Here is an 18,642-nt window from a genome sequence, read left to right as displayed (position 1 = left end):
ACTGGCTGCTTTGTTTTGAGGTGGAGCTATAACGGAATGGTGAACAGGGGTGGTACATAGTGAGAAAAAAAATTAAATAAAGAAATTTTCTATATATAATAACTGTATGTCTGTATCTATGCAGGGCAGTTAAAATGCGTAGCAGTGTAATTTCAGTTGTAGCGTTTTGTCCATGTAGGGCAGCCCTGCTGTTGTCGGCCGCATGGAGAGAATAAACGTCCTAATAGAGTGAAGAACAGCAGGTACTTTTGTCGTTTAGTGTTTGGTCACTGAGGGCTTTTCTCTCTCTCTTATTAAAGCGCACTGGTCCTTGTGTGAGTTATCATGACTCACGGCTGCAGTAATCCAGTAGCAGCATGTCTGGAGTATTTGTCATTACCCATAATCACTGACGTTTCCCGAAACTGCCCGCTGCTGGACTCCTGCTCGGTCATTTTCAGCTCTGGATTGCTCCCACAGTTAATATGAAACGTGTGACTGAGTGATTTCTCACCACAGTCAGATTTAACCCTTTTCAAGTAACAGGAACGTGCTGCAAAAGGAAGGCTGAACTGGAAAGCCAAAAATGAGCCTTACTTTTTCAGCCTTTTCCTTTTTTTCGGTCGCTCATGGCCTCCTCCACTACATCTCTTTAAACCACTTGGAGGAGACCGCTAAGGTGATTCTACCCTCCCAGAAAGAGTGAGGCTAGTTATGCTCTGCGGCACTCTTGGCGAAGGGTGGCTTCATGGCATCAGCAGGAGTCTTACTCAAAATGTAATAATGATGGGGCATTATGTGAAGGGGCTAATGTTGATGCTCTACAGCATTGAGGTCAGGACTCGCTCTTTGGGCCTCTGGGCCATCAATGACCTAGGCGTTTATGTCCTACTGTGAGGTCTGCAGCAACTGTGAAGTCATACAGTATAATCAGTATAGCAGGATTTTGGCCATATTGTGAAGCTCTACTGAGAGCTACTGTTTAATTGAGACATCATTAAAACAGTAATGTCTGTCATCAGACTTCATTGCTGAAGATTCTCCACCTGCATAAAGAAAACCCGTGAGAAAAGAAAACCGAAGAAGTCAGGATGATGAGATTATCAGATGACCAGCAGACACCAGTAGGTCACCTGTCACAGGACCTTACAATCCAGCAAGAAATGTTCTAGATAGCTGTCTTTCTCTTGATTACCTCATTTAACAGTGTCTCCTCGTTTCTCCAGTCGAGCTCCAGACTTGCAGGGTGTGGCATGAACAACATGTGGGTTTTGCTTAACTGATGTCTTGCAGATGAGATGTTGGTGAAAGGAATCTGCTAATGGAAAGGAAAGAATGATCACTTTTCACGGAACCCCCACGCCCCTGTTCCTCCTTCCAACAAGCAGCAAACCTCCGCTACTGTAGCGGCAGGAGTTGCTGCGGCATGATGAACGTTAATGCCATTCGTGCCATGCTCCCGTACTGTCCTCCCTGCAGGCTCACTTCATCTTCCCGGACGTGGTCCATGCTCCCTCACGTTCTCCTGAGTCTGCAAAACTCTCACAGCTCTGAGTACCTGTCTGCACTCAGTGTGATTTAGCTTAGCGCAATATGTAAGCAATATTATGTTAGGAATGTTTGGATCTGATTTTAGCATGTGTTTACACTGGACTGGATTTAAAAGTTTGATTTTTCAGCTAGTTTGTGTTAAAGTTCAAGCGTTTGTTAGCCTTTGTCTGATTTGATGTTAGTGTGCTAGCATGATATTAAAATATTACTGTGATATTAAAAGTATTGTGTGTATTAGCATTGTTCTGTTTCAAGTTGGTGGACGTTTCTCGAAAGTGCCCACTGCTGGACTCCTGCTTGGTCATTTTCAGCTCTGGATTGCTCCCACAGTTAATATGAAACGTGTGACTGAGTGATTTCTCACCACAGTCAGATTTAACCCTTTTCAAGTAACAGGAACGTGCTGCAAAAAAAAATAAAAAAAATGAGCCTTACTTTTTCGGCCTTTTCTGATTTTTAAAGGCTAGAGAGGGCGCTTGGTCTAACTCGCCCGTTTATTAACAATATTAATATATTACAGTATTGTGTGTATTAGCATTGTTCTGTTTCAAGTTGGCGGGCTTCACATGATCTGATTTGTTGCTAGTGTCGGTCGTTCACCTCATTCGGATTTCTTGGTAGTAGTCTTTAAGCGCTGGTCTCATTTGAAGCTACTGAAGCTCCTGCTGGAAAAAGGCTGGTCAAGCTGATCATGCTAGTTGACGTACTTAGCTCTTGATTTTGATGGTCCACCTGGTCTACAAGCATGATCAAACAGACCAAGCTAGACAAGCCAGTATGAGTAAGCTTGGCCATTCTGTTTGAGCTGGTTGACCAGCATGACTAAGCATAACCACAGTCAGATGCAACATAAGGTATGCTGGTCAAGAGCTGGTTAACCAGCTAGGATATGCGTTTTTCTGGATAACCAGCTTTTCAACCACCTTGACCATCAGAGACCAGCTTAGACCATCCTAAACCAACTACCAGCAAAAGCTGGTCTTTTTCAGTGGGGTTAGCACTTGATGTGAATGTGTTAGCATAATATTAAAATATTACCCATGATAAAATACCTTCTCTTTTCCTTATAAATGCTTATAACAGTACAGCTCCATCATGTAGCAGGCCTGGGGACAACTGTGACCTCGGCCCCACCTTAGCTCAGCCACTGTGGCTATTGTTGGCGTATACTCTGATTTGGTTGCCTGTCAACATGGCTGCCGGTTATGTTCCTGGCTCTTAAGGAACAGTGTTTTTCTCCGTAGCTTCCCTCTCTGTCACGCTCTACATCTCCCAATCCATCTCTGCGCCCGGCAAATGGGTGAACTCCCCTCACAGGCAGTGGAAACGCCTTAATGTGGGTCAGCACAAGTGCATTAGGGAGAAAGAAAGGGAGCGGACCTCCGTTGCCTTTGCCACTGGCCTGTGGAATTCCGAAAACAGGCCTAGCATGCTTGAAATGGGGTGATGTGGAGCTATTAGCAACCTAGCGTGTACCCAGTGCAGACATAATGCAACAAAAGCTTTGCTGTAGACTCTTTATTTTCTGCTTCAGTGGGTCTCATGTACTGCATTATGGGTTAAAGAAAATGCTTCTAACCACATGCAAATGGAACCGCGTGTTTGACAACGGTGGCGATAACAATACATGCTAAATTAATAAAAATACAAATAGATCCATTAGCAGAAATGACCATGAATGCTAAAATGCTGTGACCATAGAGCTGTCATTAGCAGCAGGTAATCCTAAATAGCTTTTATATATATATATATATATACAGTGAGTCCAAGAAGTATTTGATCCCTTGCTGATTTTCTTCGTTGGCCCACTAATAAAGACATGATCATTCTATACTTTTAATGGTAGATGTATTCTTACATGGAGAGACAGAATATTAAAAAGAAAATCCAGAAAATAAATCTAAGGAATATATATTAATTGATTTGTATTTCATGGAGTGAAATAAGTATTTGATCCCTTAGTATTCATTAGCAGTTCTGGCTTTTACAGACCAGTTAGACACTCCCAATCAACTTGTTACCTGACCTGAAGCCACCTGTTCTCACTAATCACTTGTGTGAAAAACACCTGTCCACAGAATCAGACAGATCACACAGATTTCAAGTCTCCAACATGGGTAAAACCAAAGAGCTGTCACAGGACCTCAGAGTCAGAATTGTTGACCTTCACAAAGCTGGAATGGGCTACAAAAAGATTAGTAAGGTGTTGGATGTGAAAGTAACAACTATTGGTGCAATTATCAGAAAGTTTAAAGAGTATAACATGACAATCAACAGACCTCGGCCCGGTGCTCCAAAGAAGATTTCGCCTCGTGGGGTGGCAATGATGCTGAGAACAGTCAGAAATCGTCCTGCAACCACTCGGCAGGAGTTAGCAAATGACCTGAAGGCAGCTGGGACCACAGTTTGCAAGGAAACAATTGGCAACACTTTGCGCAACAATGGATTCACATCCTGCAGTGCCCGAAAGGTACCCCTGCTGAAGAGAGCACATGTGGAGGCGCGCCTCAAGTATGCCAATGATCATTTGAAAGATGAACCAAGTTATTGGGAGAAGGTTTTGTGGTCAGACGAGACCAAAATTGAACTTTTTGGCCTCAACTCCACCCGCCATGTGTGGAGGAAGAAAAATGCTGCCTATGACCCCAAGAACACTGTGCCCACCGTCAAGCATGGAGGTGGAAGCATAATGTTTTGGGGGTGTTTCTCTGCCAAGGGTACAGGGCTACTTCACCGCATCACTGGGAAGATGGATGGAGCCATGTACCGCACAATCCTGAGGGACAACCTCCTCCCCTCTGCCAGGGATCTGAAAATGGGCCGTGGTTGGGTCTTCCAACATGATAACGACCCTAAACATACAGCAAAGGCAACAAAGGATTGGCTCAAGAAAAATCACATTAAGGTCATGGAGTGGCCCAGCCAGTCGCCAGACCTCAATCCGATCGAAAATCTATGGAGGGAGCTGAAGGTCAGAGTTGCCAAGCGACAGCCCACCAACCTTCATGATTTAGAGAGGATCTGCAAAGAAGAGTGGGCCAAAATTCCCCCTGGTGTGTGTGCTAAACTTGTGGTTAACTACAACAAACGTCTCACCGCTGTGCTTGCAAACAAAGGCTTTGCCACTAAGTATTGAGTGTGTTTGGCAAGAGGGATCAAATACTTATTTTCCTCATTGAAATACAAATTAATTAAAATATATTCTTTAAAATTATATTCTGGATTTTTGTCTTGATATTCTGTCTCTCCATGTTAGAATATATCTACCATTAAAAGTGCAGAAGGATAGTGTCTTTATTAGTGGGCAAACAAAGAAAATCAGCAAGGGATCAAATACTTCTTGGACTCACTGTATATATATATATATATATATATATATATATATATATATATATATATATATATATATATATATATATATATATAAAGAATATGAAGGACAAATGCTAGAATACTACAACTGTAACTTGCATGTTTTTGGTTATTATGGAAAATGAGGATCTACTGATCCAGGAAAATTGGGCTGCCCTGAGTGTTGAGGATAGTGGGGTAGACAGGCGGAGGATATGCGTTTGACAGCCATCTTGTGATGTCTCGTCAGCCATCTTGTGATGCCTTTTGTCAGCCATCTTGTGATGCGCAGCAGAGGGGAGTGCGACAGCGCTCTGTGGCGCTGCTTGTTTGTTTTGATCCGCGCTGACACCGCCGCTTTCGTTCAGTCGCTTGATTCATCTGTAGATAACAGAGAGAAAGATCTGTTTCTGCATCCCAGCCTCATTGTGGTTGGTTTCCCCAATAAATAATGGGGCATTTCACATTTCAAGGTTTTGCTAACAGAGCTTGGTTCTGGTTGTTTTTGTCTGATAAGCAAGACATGTTCATCCCAAAAGCATAGCCAGGTGTTCTGCTAACAACTTGAGTTTGGTTAGCTTCCCTTAGTTTACATTTTAACCCAAAAGGCACAGACACACTGGTAAACTGGATAACCAGCTTAGCTCTAGACCAGCTTAGACTTTGTTTTCATTTGAGTTTTAAAGACTAGATGGGCTTTCGGCCTAACCAGCACGACAAAGCTGGTTGTCAGGCTGGTCCCACTGGTTAACCAGTTTGGTCAACCCGGTCATTCTGGTGGACCAGCATAGTCATGCTGGTCGATGAGCGTGATCTTGCTGATGGGCCAACTTGGTCAAGTTGGTCACACTGGTTGACCAGCTACACCGTCAAACAATCAAAACCCTAGCCTATACTGGTCAGGAGCTTTCCTGGTGGGATATTGAAGTGTTACAGGAGCACACATGCAGTAGAAGACAACAGAGGCGAGTGTTTGTTCAGATAAATGGGATTTTTTTTGCTGGATTGCTGGATGTTTTGCTCCAGTTTGGATGCTTCTGGCATTCAGGCTTCTTCCCTTTAGGCGTTGCTTTTTTTTTCTTTCTTCTAAAAAGCTACAGAAATGGCCACTTTCACATCACTGCCAACAGCCCAGTTGATTTAAGCCAATTTAGAAAGTGTGCATGTGTAAGCCAGTCAGGAGTGGTAGTGGGCGGCTGTGGGCGGATCAAAAGGGGAAACTGCTGGCGTTGCTCATTCGCTGCACTTTTCTTTCGGTCTTCTCAGCTGGTGTTAAAACTTTTCTTCAAGAGGGGCATCTGCAGGATTTCCAATCGCGTTGGCTCAGTCCATTGGTTTCAGGAGAACCTTTACTGATTTATACTGTCATTCCTGAAATACAGCACTTAGGAAAGAGCTCTCTGGAATGAGCGCGAGGGTTTCTGGCTGTAAGAGCGATCTGGATGTGTTAACCGTTTGGGTGTGTCGGCCTGGGCTTCATTTAAAAACACTTAGTCACTTATTGTGGGTTTGGCTGATAGCTTAGTTCGGTGGTTTGGAGCATAGTGAAGTTACTCATACATTACACAGTCATCACGGTCAGGAATGCTCTGTTTTTAGGAGTGTTGCAATGTTCTAGCTAGATTCTTAAAGGGGCATTTCACCCCAAAAGAACCCAGGGAAAAGAGATATCCAGTGAAGGTCTCGTAATTTCTCTAGGTTCCGTTCAGTTTAAGACCAATGTGAGACCTAACAGTTTTCTGAGCTCCTGAGAAGCTCTAGCGTCTCTTTCTAATGTCTCACAGGTTGCCTATTTTCTGTTCGATCTGACTGGGCTCACCTTAGTCTCAGCTGAATAAGATTCACATAAGACGTGAAGTGTCGGATCTCCTCATTTCTTATAAAGATCTCTTTCAGCTGTCTATCAGAGCAGAAGGAGATCTTATGCTTTTCTCATTTGGGTCCAAAGCCCCTCACAATTAAACTCTGCTGTTGAAGCCAGTAAAACAGTATTGAGATCTGCTTAATTTCTCCTCAGACAAAGATAAGAAAAGACATCCTGGTTGGTTTTCCTCGTCAGAAGGGACATTTTCACCCCAACATACACCTGAGTGTTATACCAATAGCTTGATTCTGGTTGGTATTCCTTGTTAAAAGGAGGGAATTTTACATTTTAACCCCAAATATTCAAATATACTGGACTTTTAACCAGTTTGATAATGAAATCTCTGCAATAGAGCAGGATTCTGGTTAATTTGTCATGTGAAAAGCTATGGCGGGTTTATTATTTCTGATGCTGATTAGATGCCCTTGTGGAGTTTTTACTCAAGAAAAGGTAGCTGTAACAGGCTTATATGGTAATAGATTTTTTTTTCTCTGAAAAAAGGAAAACATTTGCCTACAGAAACAGGCATTCCAGGTTCTCTGCTAATAGAGCTCGACTCTGGATGGTTGTTCATGTAAAGAAGAGCATTTTCACACAAAAACATAACTGTAACGAGTTATACAGAGTTAGCAAGCACATAGGCAAGTCTGTAAGAGATTACGGAGCGACTCATGCTTTGAGGTGCGCACACTGAGCGGTTTTGGCCGAGAAGTTTGGTTTTGGCAGCAAACCAGGTGGATGGAAATGTTCTGAGTAATTTCACAGACACTTCATTTTTCATCTCTCTCTCTCTCTCTCTCTCTCTCTCTCTTCCCCCATTCTCTCTCCCACTCTTTTCTTCCTCGCTCTCATTCCCCTTACTGTCTCTCTCTGGGTTTCTCTTGTTCAGTATTTTTTCTCTGGTCTCTTTCCCTCCCCTTAGTCTCGCATCCCTTGCTTTCTTTGTCTCTCTCTCTTCGTCTCTCTCTATTCTCTCTTTCTCCCGTCCTCCTTTCTGTATCTTTCTCATTTTCTTTGTCTCTCTCTTCCCTTTGTTTCACTGATCTGTCTCTCCTCTCCTCATAGCCTACTAGTTCTCTCTCTCTCTCTTTCTTTCCTCTCGCTTTCTCTTCTCTGCTTTCTTATAGTTTTTTCTCTTTGTCCTCTCTCTCTCTCTCTCTCTCTCTCTCTCTCTCTCTCTCTCTCTCTCTCTCTCTCTCTCTCCTCAGTAATTAGTCGCAGCCTCTTGATTAGACGGCTCAGCCAATCAGCGGGGCCACTACTCTAAATCCAAACCGCTTTAAAACAAGCGTGTTCCGCAGAGCGCGTTTGTGTTTGCCAGTCTGATCTGAGATCAGACGCTCAGACCCGGCCTCCTCAGGGCATTGCAGCTCACTGATCTAAGGCCAGTTTACCCGCGCTGGCCTTTCCACCGCCGAACGCAAATCAGCTTTCCCCAAGCGCGCTGTGACCGATCCGATCAGGCAGGAATCAGCGCAGGATAGCGGGAGCGCTTTAGCAGCTGATCGGAGCAGAGTTTCCAGACGGGTCTTTATGGAATGTGAGCATGCGAACAGAAGAGGAGATGATCTTTCCCAGCCTTTTGTTTGAGCTGAGAGTGAAGCTGTGTCCCCAGTGTGCACACCGACCAAATACAGTCATTCAGTCAGCACCAGCTCCCTTCTGATCTGAGCTGATCCACTGCTAAACCTTGTCCACGCAAACACCTGCTGGAGATCTGAGGCTTCCTAATCAGCACAGCATAAAGAGTTCAAATTACTGCACCTAAACCTAGGTCTCTCTCTCTCTCTCTCTCTCTCTCTCTGTCTGTCTCTCTCCCCTTCTGTTGTAAAGGGTTAAATAAACAGAAGTGTCTGGGTTATGGAGGCTGGTGCTCTCTGATTTCATCATGTGTGGAGGTTTAGATTGTAACAGATATCAGCCTGGCCTGTTGGAGAACCCAGAGGAATACGATAATGCTGAGATGAAGAGATAATGCTAAAGCACATGCAGGACACATGAGAACTGCAGTATTGGCTCTAGAGAACCAGCATTGGTTATGGAACTGCAGTAATGGCTCTAGAGAACCAGCATTGGTTATGGAACTGCAATAATGGCTCTAGAGAACCAGCATTGGCTATGGAACTGCAGTAATAGCTCTATAGAACCAGCATTGGCTATGGAACTGCAGTAATAGCTCTAGAGAACCAGCATTGGCTATGGAACTGCAGTAATAGCTCTAGAGAACCAGCATTGGCTATGGAACTGCAGTAATAGCTCTATAGAACCAGCATTGGCTATGGGACTGCAGTAATAGCTCTAGAGAACCAGCATTGGCTATGGAACTGCAGTAATAGCTCTAGAGAACCAGCATTGGTTATGGAACTGCAGTAATAGCTCTATAGAACCAGCATTGGCTATGGGACTGCAGTAATAGCTCTAGAGAACCAGCATTGGCTATGGGACTGCAGTAATAGCTCTAGAGAACCAGCATTGGCTATGGGACTGCAGTAATAGCTCTAGAGAACCAGCATTGGCTATGGAACTGCAGTAATAGCTCTAGAGAACCAGCATTGGTTATGGAACTGCAGTAATAGCTCTATAGAACCAGCATTGGCTATGGAACTGCAGTAATAGCTCTAGAGAACCAGCATTGGCTATGGAACTGCAGTAATAGCTCTAGAGAACCAGCATTGGCTATGGAACTGCAGTAATAGCTCTATAGAACCAGCATTGGCTATGGAACTGCAGTAATAGCTCTAGAGAACCAGCATTGGCTATGGAACTGCAGTAATAGCTCTAGAGAACCAGCATTGGTTATGGAACTGCAGTAATAGCTCTATAGAACCAGCATTGGCTATGGGACTGCAGTAATAGCTCTAGAGAACCAGCATTGGTTATGGAACTGCAGTAATAGCTCTAGAGAACCAGCATTGGTTATGGAACTGCAATAATAGCTCTATAGAACCAGCATTGGCTATGGGACTGCAGTAATAGCTCTAGAGAACCAGCATTGGTTATGGAACTGCAGTAATAGCTCTAGAAAACCTGCATTGGTTATGGAACTGCAATAATGGCTCTAGAGAACCAGCATTGGTTATGGAACTGCAGTAATGGCTCTAGAGAACCAGCATTGGCTATGGAACTGCAGTAATAGCTCTATAGAACCAGCATTGGCTATGGAACTGCAGTAATAGCTCTAGAAAACCTGCATTGGTTATGGAACTGCAGTAATAGCTCTAGAAAACCTGCATTGGTTATGGAACTGCAATAATGGCTCTAGAGAACCAGCATTGGTTATGGGACTGCAGTAATGGGGCCAAAGAGCTGGTGTGTGTGTGTGTGTGTGTTGGGAAGGCAGTGATTAGTGGTGTGGTGGTGGTGTTGTATGTCCTGTGTTGGGCCTCATGCTAACCCTAATCACACTGCTGAGTGTGTAAGACTACACCGCAGTGCTGTGTTCATGTTTCAGCTCCACAGTGGTTTAACACTCCCACTCAATCTCTCTCTGTCTCATACTCTCTCTCTCTCTCTCTCTCTCTCTCTCTCTCTCTCTCTCTCTCCCCTCACTTTGTGGAGCACAATGTTGGCAGTGTTTACAAAATTATAATTAATAATTATAATTCCTATTTATTTTTATTTTTTTTTGCAAATAACACCACCGGTTCATGCGATCACATAAAAGATCATAAAAAATCTCTTCTCTTCGACCTACACACGTTGATGTGTCCTAGAACGAAGGTTTCCCAAACCTTTCCACACATTGTCATTACGTGTTTCAGTCAAACTATAACTATAATCCAGAATGCAGCAGCGTGGGTTGTTTTCAACACCTCCAAGTTCAGCCATGTAACTTCACTGCTGCATACCTTTCACTGGCTTCCTGTAGCTGCTTCCCGCATCGGATTCAAAACCCTGACTCTGGTCTACAAAGCCAAGAAAGAACCAGCCCCTCCCTACCTAATGGCAATGGTCAAAAGCCAATCTGTAACAAGAGCCCTTTGAGCTTCAAGCACGGCTCGGCTCGACCCGCCATCCCTTAAAATCCACGGAAGACGAGCGTTCAGGCTTTTTTTCTGTCCTGCAGAAAAAACAAACTTCCCCTGGGTGTCCGAACGGCAGAGTCGCTTACTGTCTTCAAACGCAGACTGAAGACCCACCTCTTCTGAGAATACTTGAGCGAATAGTAGAGTATTATGGTCTCCAAATTGACTTGTGTTTAGTAGTATCTAAATTTAGAGGTATCTTTGAATTCTAGTCATTCAAGCTAGCTATGGGTATTTTCTGAGTAAACAGTGAAGCACTTTTGTAAATCGCTCTGGATAAGAGTGTCTCCTAAATGCCTTCAATGTAAATGTAATGTAAATAAGTCAGGAATAACTAACATTACTTTTAGTATCTACATTTCCCTTTAATGACGTTACACTAAGTAACATTACATGCCAAAACTTTACATCCTGTAACTGTACATTTACTCTTGGTAATATTCCACAGTGTCATTACATGCAGAAACTATTATTTATACACTTGATAACGTTACACATAACGTTACCTGCAATAACTATACGTCCTGTAACATTACACGCTGCATTTTTACATGCTGTACATTCACACTCAGTAACATTATACTTAGTAACGCTACTCTTAACGTTACCTGCAATAACTATACATCCTGTAATGTTACACGCTGCGTATTCAAACACTTCATTCACTATAACTCTATAACACATAAAAATGTGGTGACACTGTAATGTTGCTAAGTGTGAATGTGCAGCGTGTAATGTTACAGGATGTAAAGTTATTGTAATGTTACTGAATGTAACAATGTGGTGACACTGTAATGTTGCTAAGTGTGAATGTGCAGCGTGTAATGTTACAGGATGTAAAGTTATTGTAATGTTACTGAATGTAACAATGTGGTGACACTGTAATGTTGCTAAGTGTGAATGTGCAGTGTGTAATGTTACAGGATGTAAAGTTATTGTAATGTTACTGAATGTAACAATGTGGTGACACTGTAACGTTGCTAAGTGTGAATGTGCAGCGTGGAATGTTACAGGATGTAAAGTTATTGTAATGTTACTGAATGTAACAATGTGGTGACACTGTAACATTGCTAAGTGTGAATGTGCAGTGCTTACATATGCAGTGTGTAACATTACAGGATGAAAAGTAGAGAAGAAGAAGATTAGAAGAGTGGAGAGGACAGCTGTTTTATTGGTCTTTAGCTGTGATGGAAAGCATGTGGAGATCGAGGACTCTGCTCTTCTCCTTCAGTGTTGTTTTGGGCTGTCTATTAAAGCCATTCTCCTAGTCCTATATCTGCCTCCGGTCCATCTTCATCTCCATAGGAGAAAGCCAGATAACTGCATTGCACAAATAAAATACAGCCTCAGAATAGTTGCTTCCATTGGCTTTTATTTTCACATTCTACAAGACAGATGCAGAGTAGTGGAGTTCAGCAGCAGACTAGCCACTTTATGAACAACTCAGCTGAAAGCGCCGTGACTGAAACAGTTGCAAACTAACCCATAGGTGGGTTAACAGTTACAGACTGAGGGAAGAGCTGTAACACTTACTGAACAGTCTGCTATAGCCATACAGACATTATTCATTTAATACAGTTCTAGTAGGTGGTAAGTAAGGGTGTAAGAAAAATAAATAAATAGTTTATATGTACAAACTGTTCTGATTGCATTGAGGTTGCTATAGTATACTGGTTTTAGGCATTCACCATGGTTCAAGTTTCAAGATTTCAAGTTTCAAGTTTATTTGTCATCTGCACAACATGTCAGGACATTTATGAATTGAAATGCTTGTGGTGAGGCACAGGTTGATGCTCTACAGAAGGACAAACTGAATACATACTAAACACGTTAAAAATAAAGTTATATAAAAAATTATATTAAATAAATACAAAATACACAAAATATAAAAAAAGACAGAAGGAATTTGTAGAAATTCTTTGATATGTACATTTGTGAGACAGGTATAGTCTAAGAGAGTAGAGCTAAATATAAATATGTATGTTTATGTCTATTCCTGTTGTATAAAGTGACTTAGTGATGTTGTCCATAGCATATATATATATAAATGTTTGTTACATTTATGGCATTTAGCTAATGCTCTTATCCAGAGCGACTTACATGGTTACTGATATTACAGAGGAGGGCCAATGTAGTGTTAGGAGTCTTGCCCAAGGACTCTTATTGGTGTAGCGCAGCATGGCCACCCAGACTGGGAATCGAACCCCAGTCTCCCACATGGTGTGGTAGCTCACTGGCAGGTAGTGGTGTTATCTGTTGCTCCACACCAACCAGCCTGGATGCTGCGGTACCTCCTGCCTGATGGCAGTAAGGTGAACAGGCCGTGTGCTGGGTGGCTACAGTCCAACCGGTATGAAGATTGATGGTTATCATAGTACTCCAATAAAAGTAACTTTTTAAAAAATATATCCTTGATTTCAGAAGAAATTATGAATCTGCAAGTGTCCCAATACTTTTGTTCATTATTGTATGTTACTTATTTTATTTTCTTTCAATCAGGAGTTTTTTTATCTAGTGAAGTTATAACAAGGTAATAAAGCATATGTTGCATAAATTATGAACAGTCCTTTAACTTAGATTTTATGCATTTAATGCTTTCCTATAATTTAATTAGAAAAACACAGGATTTGACCTTGCTTACAGTATCTCTGCGTACCGCAGTATATTAACCGCAACCCCTGTACCGTATTATTGTATCGTGTCCCAGGTTCTTGTCAATACACAGTCCTAATTTGAAGCGGACAAGCTTTCTAAACTAAATACATTATTTCACACAAAGCAGTGAATAAAGGGCGAGAGAGGGAGAGACAAAAACAAAGAAAAAAAAGGAGAGCGAGAGAGACGCGGAGATGGAAAAAGTGAGGGAATGGGTTCTGAAAAGGGAGAGCGAGCAAGCTGGGGTGGGGGGGGTGTAAGCGAGAAATGGACATAGATAATGTACAATGAATAAGACAATGAATTTCTCTCTCTCTCTCTCTCTCTCTCTCTCTCTGTCTCTCTCTGTTTCTGTTGTGGTGATTATGTGAGTGTTCTCTAACGAGCACAGGGCAATAAGGCCAGTGGACATTCCAGCCCTTCATTTAGCTTTGAAAAAACACACAGAAAGAGCTGCCAAAAACTGTGTGTGTGTGTGTGTGTGAGCGACAGAGAGAAAGAGATTGTTTGTGGAGCATTGTATCACACATTTGTGAGCTTTATCACAGCTTTGTGTCTCTACTGACCCATTCATTCCTGATTCACACTGACCACCGAGTTTCAGCAGCTTTCACCTATTCCAGTCTGTCTCCCTTTATTCTCTCTCTCTCTCTCTTCTCGTTGCTGTATTGGTATGAAAGCTGATGGCCAGAATTACTGCCAAAATGTTAGTGAGTGTAAGGACAGCACTCTAGTCTAGTCTAGTATACTGTAGTTGCTTTACTGTACATAATTACAGAATTACCGTTACATAGTAATTGTTAATATAGGTAGATCATATCAGTGTACCCGTGCATAGCAATGGACTTTTAAGTCATTTATACATGGTTTTTGATCTCATTTGGGGTTACATGTTCCCCCTTGTTTCATTCCTTTGGTCTTCTCTCCATCTCTGTAAAGCTGCTTTCTGACGTCAGGTTGTAAGGCAGCTTTGTGACGTATCTAACTGATTGCATAATGATCTTATATATTATGATATTTTAATAGTATAATTGTATAATTAACCATCAACACTAATTTAAATTGTTTATATTCTGTATCAATAATTTCAGTGTTTTTGTTAATTTTCTGATGAACAAGACCCAGGTAGACGCAATAACTAATTGAACTCATGATGAAATCTGAAAACTTTCTCCACTTCTCGCAGTCAAACTGCCAGATGCTAATCATTCAGCTAAATGTACACAGGTATTTCAAGGTGTTTCTCGCTCGGGTCACTTTACCAAATCCTGTTCTTCCTCTCTGTCCAGGCTCCTATATGATGGTGGACTCCTCTCAGCACGACCCTGGAGAGAAAGCCCGTCTGATGCTGCCAGTGATGAAGGAGAACGATACGCACTGCATCGACTTTAACTACCTGCTGTACAGCTCTGACGGCTCCAGCCCCGGGACGCTCAACATCCTGGTGAAGGTCAATAAAGGCCCACTGGCCAACCCAATCTGGAACATCACCACACACACTGGGAAAGACTGGAAGAAGGCTGAGCTGGCAGTCAGCACCTTCTGGCCCAACGAATACCAGGTAAACGCTGATCATCCCCCTTGTAGACATATTCATAGTGTATGAAGCTATTAATTTCTACAATTATAGAAGCAGCTTTCACTACACAACCTTCAGCCTTCCAACACAATCACATTACATACTTTATCTACACATTTCTATTATTATTATTATTTCTTTTTTTTTTTTTTTTTACATTTGTCACACCATACAACCTAGAACTTTGAATTCTTTCCACACTACATAACTTATGCATTTAGATTCTTTACACTTTTCAAACTACACAACCAATAAATTTAGATTCCTCACACTTTACACACTACCCAAACTACAAAATGAGATTGTATAGACTTTTCACAATTCTTTACACACTATACAACCTACATTTTTCTTAGCACTACACACTACAGGTATAGGTTGTTTACACTTTTGTAGGTTTACACAACCTACACATACAGTCTACATATTTTTTTACACTTTACATTTGTAGGTTGTATAATGTTTTATTTACACTTCACACTACACAACCTATACATTTGCATTCTTTACACTTTTCATACCACACAACACTTAAACACAACCATAACACTTTACACAAGAAACAAACTACACAGATCTTCTTTACACTTTTTACATTACACAACCAACAAATGTAGTTTCTTTACACACTGTGCAATCTACAAATTTACAAATTCTTTACCCTTGTCACATTAGACAACCTACAGATAAATACTTTGCACATCATACAAATGTACATTCTTTACACACTGCACAACCTATACATTAATATTCTTTACATTTCACAATTTATGTTTTACACTTTTGCATTATACAACCTACAAATGTATATTATTAACCTTTTTTACATACTACACAGCCTTCGTCTCTTCTCATTTCGTCTCCTCTCTTCTCTTTTCATGCTACACAACCTACAAATGTATTTTCTTTACACTTTAAACTATACAACCTTCAGGTTTATATTCTTTACACATTTACACTACGCAACCTACACACTTCTACAATCTTTACACTTCACAGTATAGAACCAGCAAATAACTCTATTCTTTGCACTTTTAACACTACACAACCTACATACCCTTACTCTTGAAACACCTTTTTACGACATGGTCATAACATTTTTTTACACTACACAATCTACACAAGATTTTTCACTTGCCACATTTATTTTAACATGATACATAGAATATAATTCATGAATGAGGATGAATTCCTCCATCAATATTTTGAATCAAACAGATTCCCATTCCATTTTCCTTCTCTTGAGAGTTTACCTACGGCCTCCTTAGTGCCCCCTTGCGGCCCCCATGTTTGAGAACCGCTGCTTTAGATAATGACGCTGCACCCTGGCAGAGAACAGTGGCTGTTTATCAGTGATCAGAAACCTTCATTGTTTCTGCAGAAGTGTGGTTTCTATGTGGAAATCCTCCTTTTGTGCTCAGATTTGGCCGCTCGGCTTTACTGTCACTGATGAATTCTGTAATTATACAGGGATTATGTCAGGCGTGAACCAACAGTCTTGACTGTGTGTGCGTAATTAGAAATTTATGCAATTAGATTATTTGCATGTGAAATGCCACAAGGCTGCCAAGCTCTTAAATTTCTCTCTCTCTCTCACACACACTCACACATACACACACACATGCACACACACTCTTACAGTCAGTCGCATACTCAAAATGCCATTCAGGGTCAATTAAATAATTTCACACATTGTTCATTGCGTATTTCTCTCTGTTTTTGCCCTCTCTCCACTTAGTCCTAATTACAATTATAATAAGGATCATTTGTCATTTGTTGGAATGTTTGTGTGTCACATTGTAGTTTGTTGAGTGTGTTTGCAGCTGTTTTTTTTTTTTTTTAATCTGGGAATGTGGCTGAAATTTTTGATGAGATTCTCGTCTCCTTTCTCATCATCTTCTCTTCTCCTTTCTTATCTTCTCCTTTCTTCTCTTCTCTTCTTATTTCTTATCTTCTTCTCTTCTCCTTTTTTCTCTTTTTCATCTTTCTTCTATTCTTCTCTTCTCATTTCTCCTCTTCTCTTCTTATTTCCCCTGTCCTTTTTTCTTCTCCTTTCTCATCTTCTTCTCTTCTCCTTTTTCATCTTTTCTTCTCCTTTCTTCTCTTCTCTTCTCCTTTCTTCTCTTCTCTTCTCCTTTCTTCTCTTCTCCTTTCTAATCTTCTTCTCCTTTTTCATCTTCTCTTCTCCTTTCTTCTCTTCTCCTTTCTTCTCTTCTCCTTTCTAATCTTCTTCTCCTTTTTCATCTTCTCTTCTCCTTTCTTCTCTTCTCTTCTCTTCTCTTCTCTTCTCTTCTCCTTTCTTCTCTTCTCTTCTCCTTTCTTCTCTTCTCATTTCTTCTCTTCTCTTCTCTTCTCCTTTCTTCTCTTCTCTTCTCCTTTCTTCTCTTCTCCTTTCTAATCTTCTTCTCCTTTTTCATCTTCTCTTCTCCTTTCTTCTCTTCTCTTCTCTTCTCTTCTCCTTTCTTCTCTTCTCCTTTCTAATCTTCTTCTCCTTTTTCATCTTCTCTTCTCCTTTCTCATCTTCTTCTCTTTTCCTATTTTCTACTCTTCTCCTTTCTCATCTTCTCTTCTCCTTTCTCATCTTCTCTTCTCCTTTCTGCTCTTTTCTTCTTCTTTCTCATATCCTTTCTCCTCTTCTCTTTCTCATATTCTCCTCTCCTCTCTCTCTCTCTCTCTCTCTCTCTCTCTCTCTCTCTCTCTCTCTCTCTCTCTCCCTCTCTCTCCCTCTCACATCTCTCAGTTCTAGTGTCTGTATGATCTTCCTTAATGGAACGGTCACGTGTGTGTGTGTGTGTGTGTGTGTGTGTTTTAATGAAAGGCTCCGTTTGTGTTGGTCTAATTGGAAGTCTTGACTGCTTCTCAATGACTCCCTCCGTCCGTCGTGTCCATCGTGTGTGTTTCTGTTAGGCGCGCGTGTGTGCACAAATTTTAGATGAATATCCTCTCACCGCAGGCGAGTGTGTGTGTGTGTGTGTGTTGAAGGGTGCTGCACAGTAAAGACAGAAGAGAGCAGATAACAGTTATATGGCAGTGTTCTTTACTCTGTACTGGACTAAAATCTGCTTTGAATCAGCATTAATCAGCACTTCCTGAGTTGTCCTGAGCACGCTTCCATTGATCGTCTGAAGATCTGGACCATCTGATGACACAGTAAAGCGTCTTGGATTAGTTAGTGTCTGTAACAGTGCAGTGTTTTAGGCTTGTTAACAGACTTTTCTGCAGCAGGCAAACTAAAGCTCAATCATGAATTTTTGCTGATTGTTCGCTATAAATGTGTGAATGAGGATTGAATGTGTTCTTGTGGTTCACTGGAACATTAAACTGTTACATATTACATTACAGTCTGCTGCCCCTGCTGGACACAGACATTCACTGCACCCAATTTAGCACTGACTCACAGTGTGTGTGGGGGGGGCAGAGGGGTGATAATTGTCACTGTGTGTGAGATTAGACAGAGAACTAATCTGAGAAGGCAAACCTGTTCCTGCCTGTTTCTAGGTCACACACATCTGTGCACGTATATACACGCACACACACACACACACACACACTTCTGTTAATTCATCCTGTTGACCCCTCACACTCTTTTTCTTACTCTGTCTATCTGTGAATGTCTGCCCTTCTGTTTAAATGTGTGT

General features: G+C 41.5%; 1 protein-coding gene across 16 annotated transcripts in view; it reads left to right on the top strand.

The window, feature by feature from the left end:
- Positions 1–18,642, top strand: part of ptprk (protein tyrosine phosphatase receptor type K) — a 167,709-nt gene that overhangs the window by 54,383 nt on the left and 94,684 nt on the right. For all 16 annotated transcript variants that reach the window (XR_011979599.1, XM_072676992.1, XM_072677084.1 and 13 more), the window contains one exon: positions 14,715–14,986. Coding sequence is in view for 15 of the 16 variants with exons in the window: in XM_072676992.1 (XP_072533093.1) it covers positions 14,715–14,986 (272 nt within the window). In the remaining variant the exon portion in view is untranslated. The remainder of the gene's footprint in view (positions 1–14,714; positions 14,987–18,642) is intronic.

Source organism: Salminus brasiliensis, chromosome 1, assembly GCF_030463535.1.
Source record: "Salminus brasiliensis chromosome 1, fSalBra1.hap2, whole genome shotgun sequence".
Taxonomy (NCBI): Eukaryota; Metazoa; Chordata; class Actinopteri; order Characiformes; family Bryconidae; genus Salminus; species Salminus brasiliensis.
Note: the sequence above shows the minus strand (reverse complement) of the source record. Positions and strands in the feature narration are given on the sequence as shown.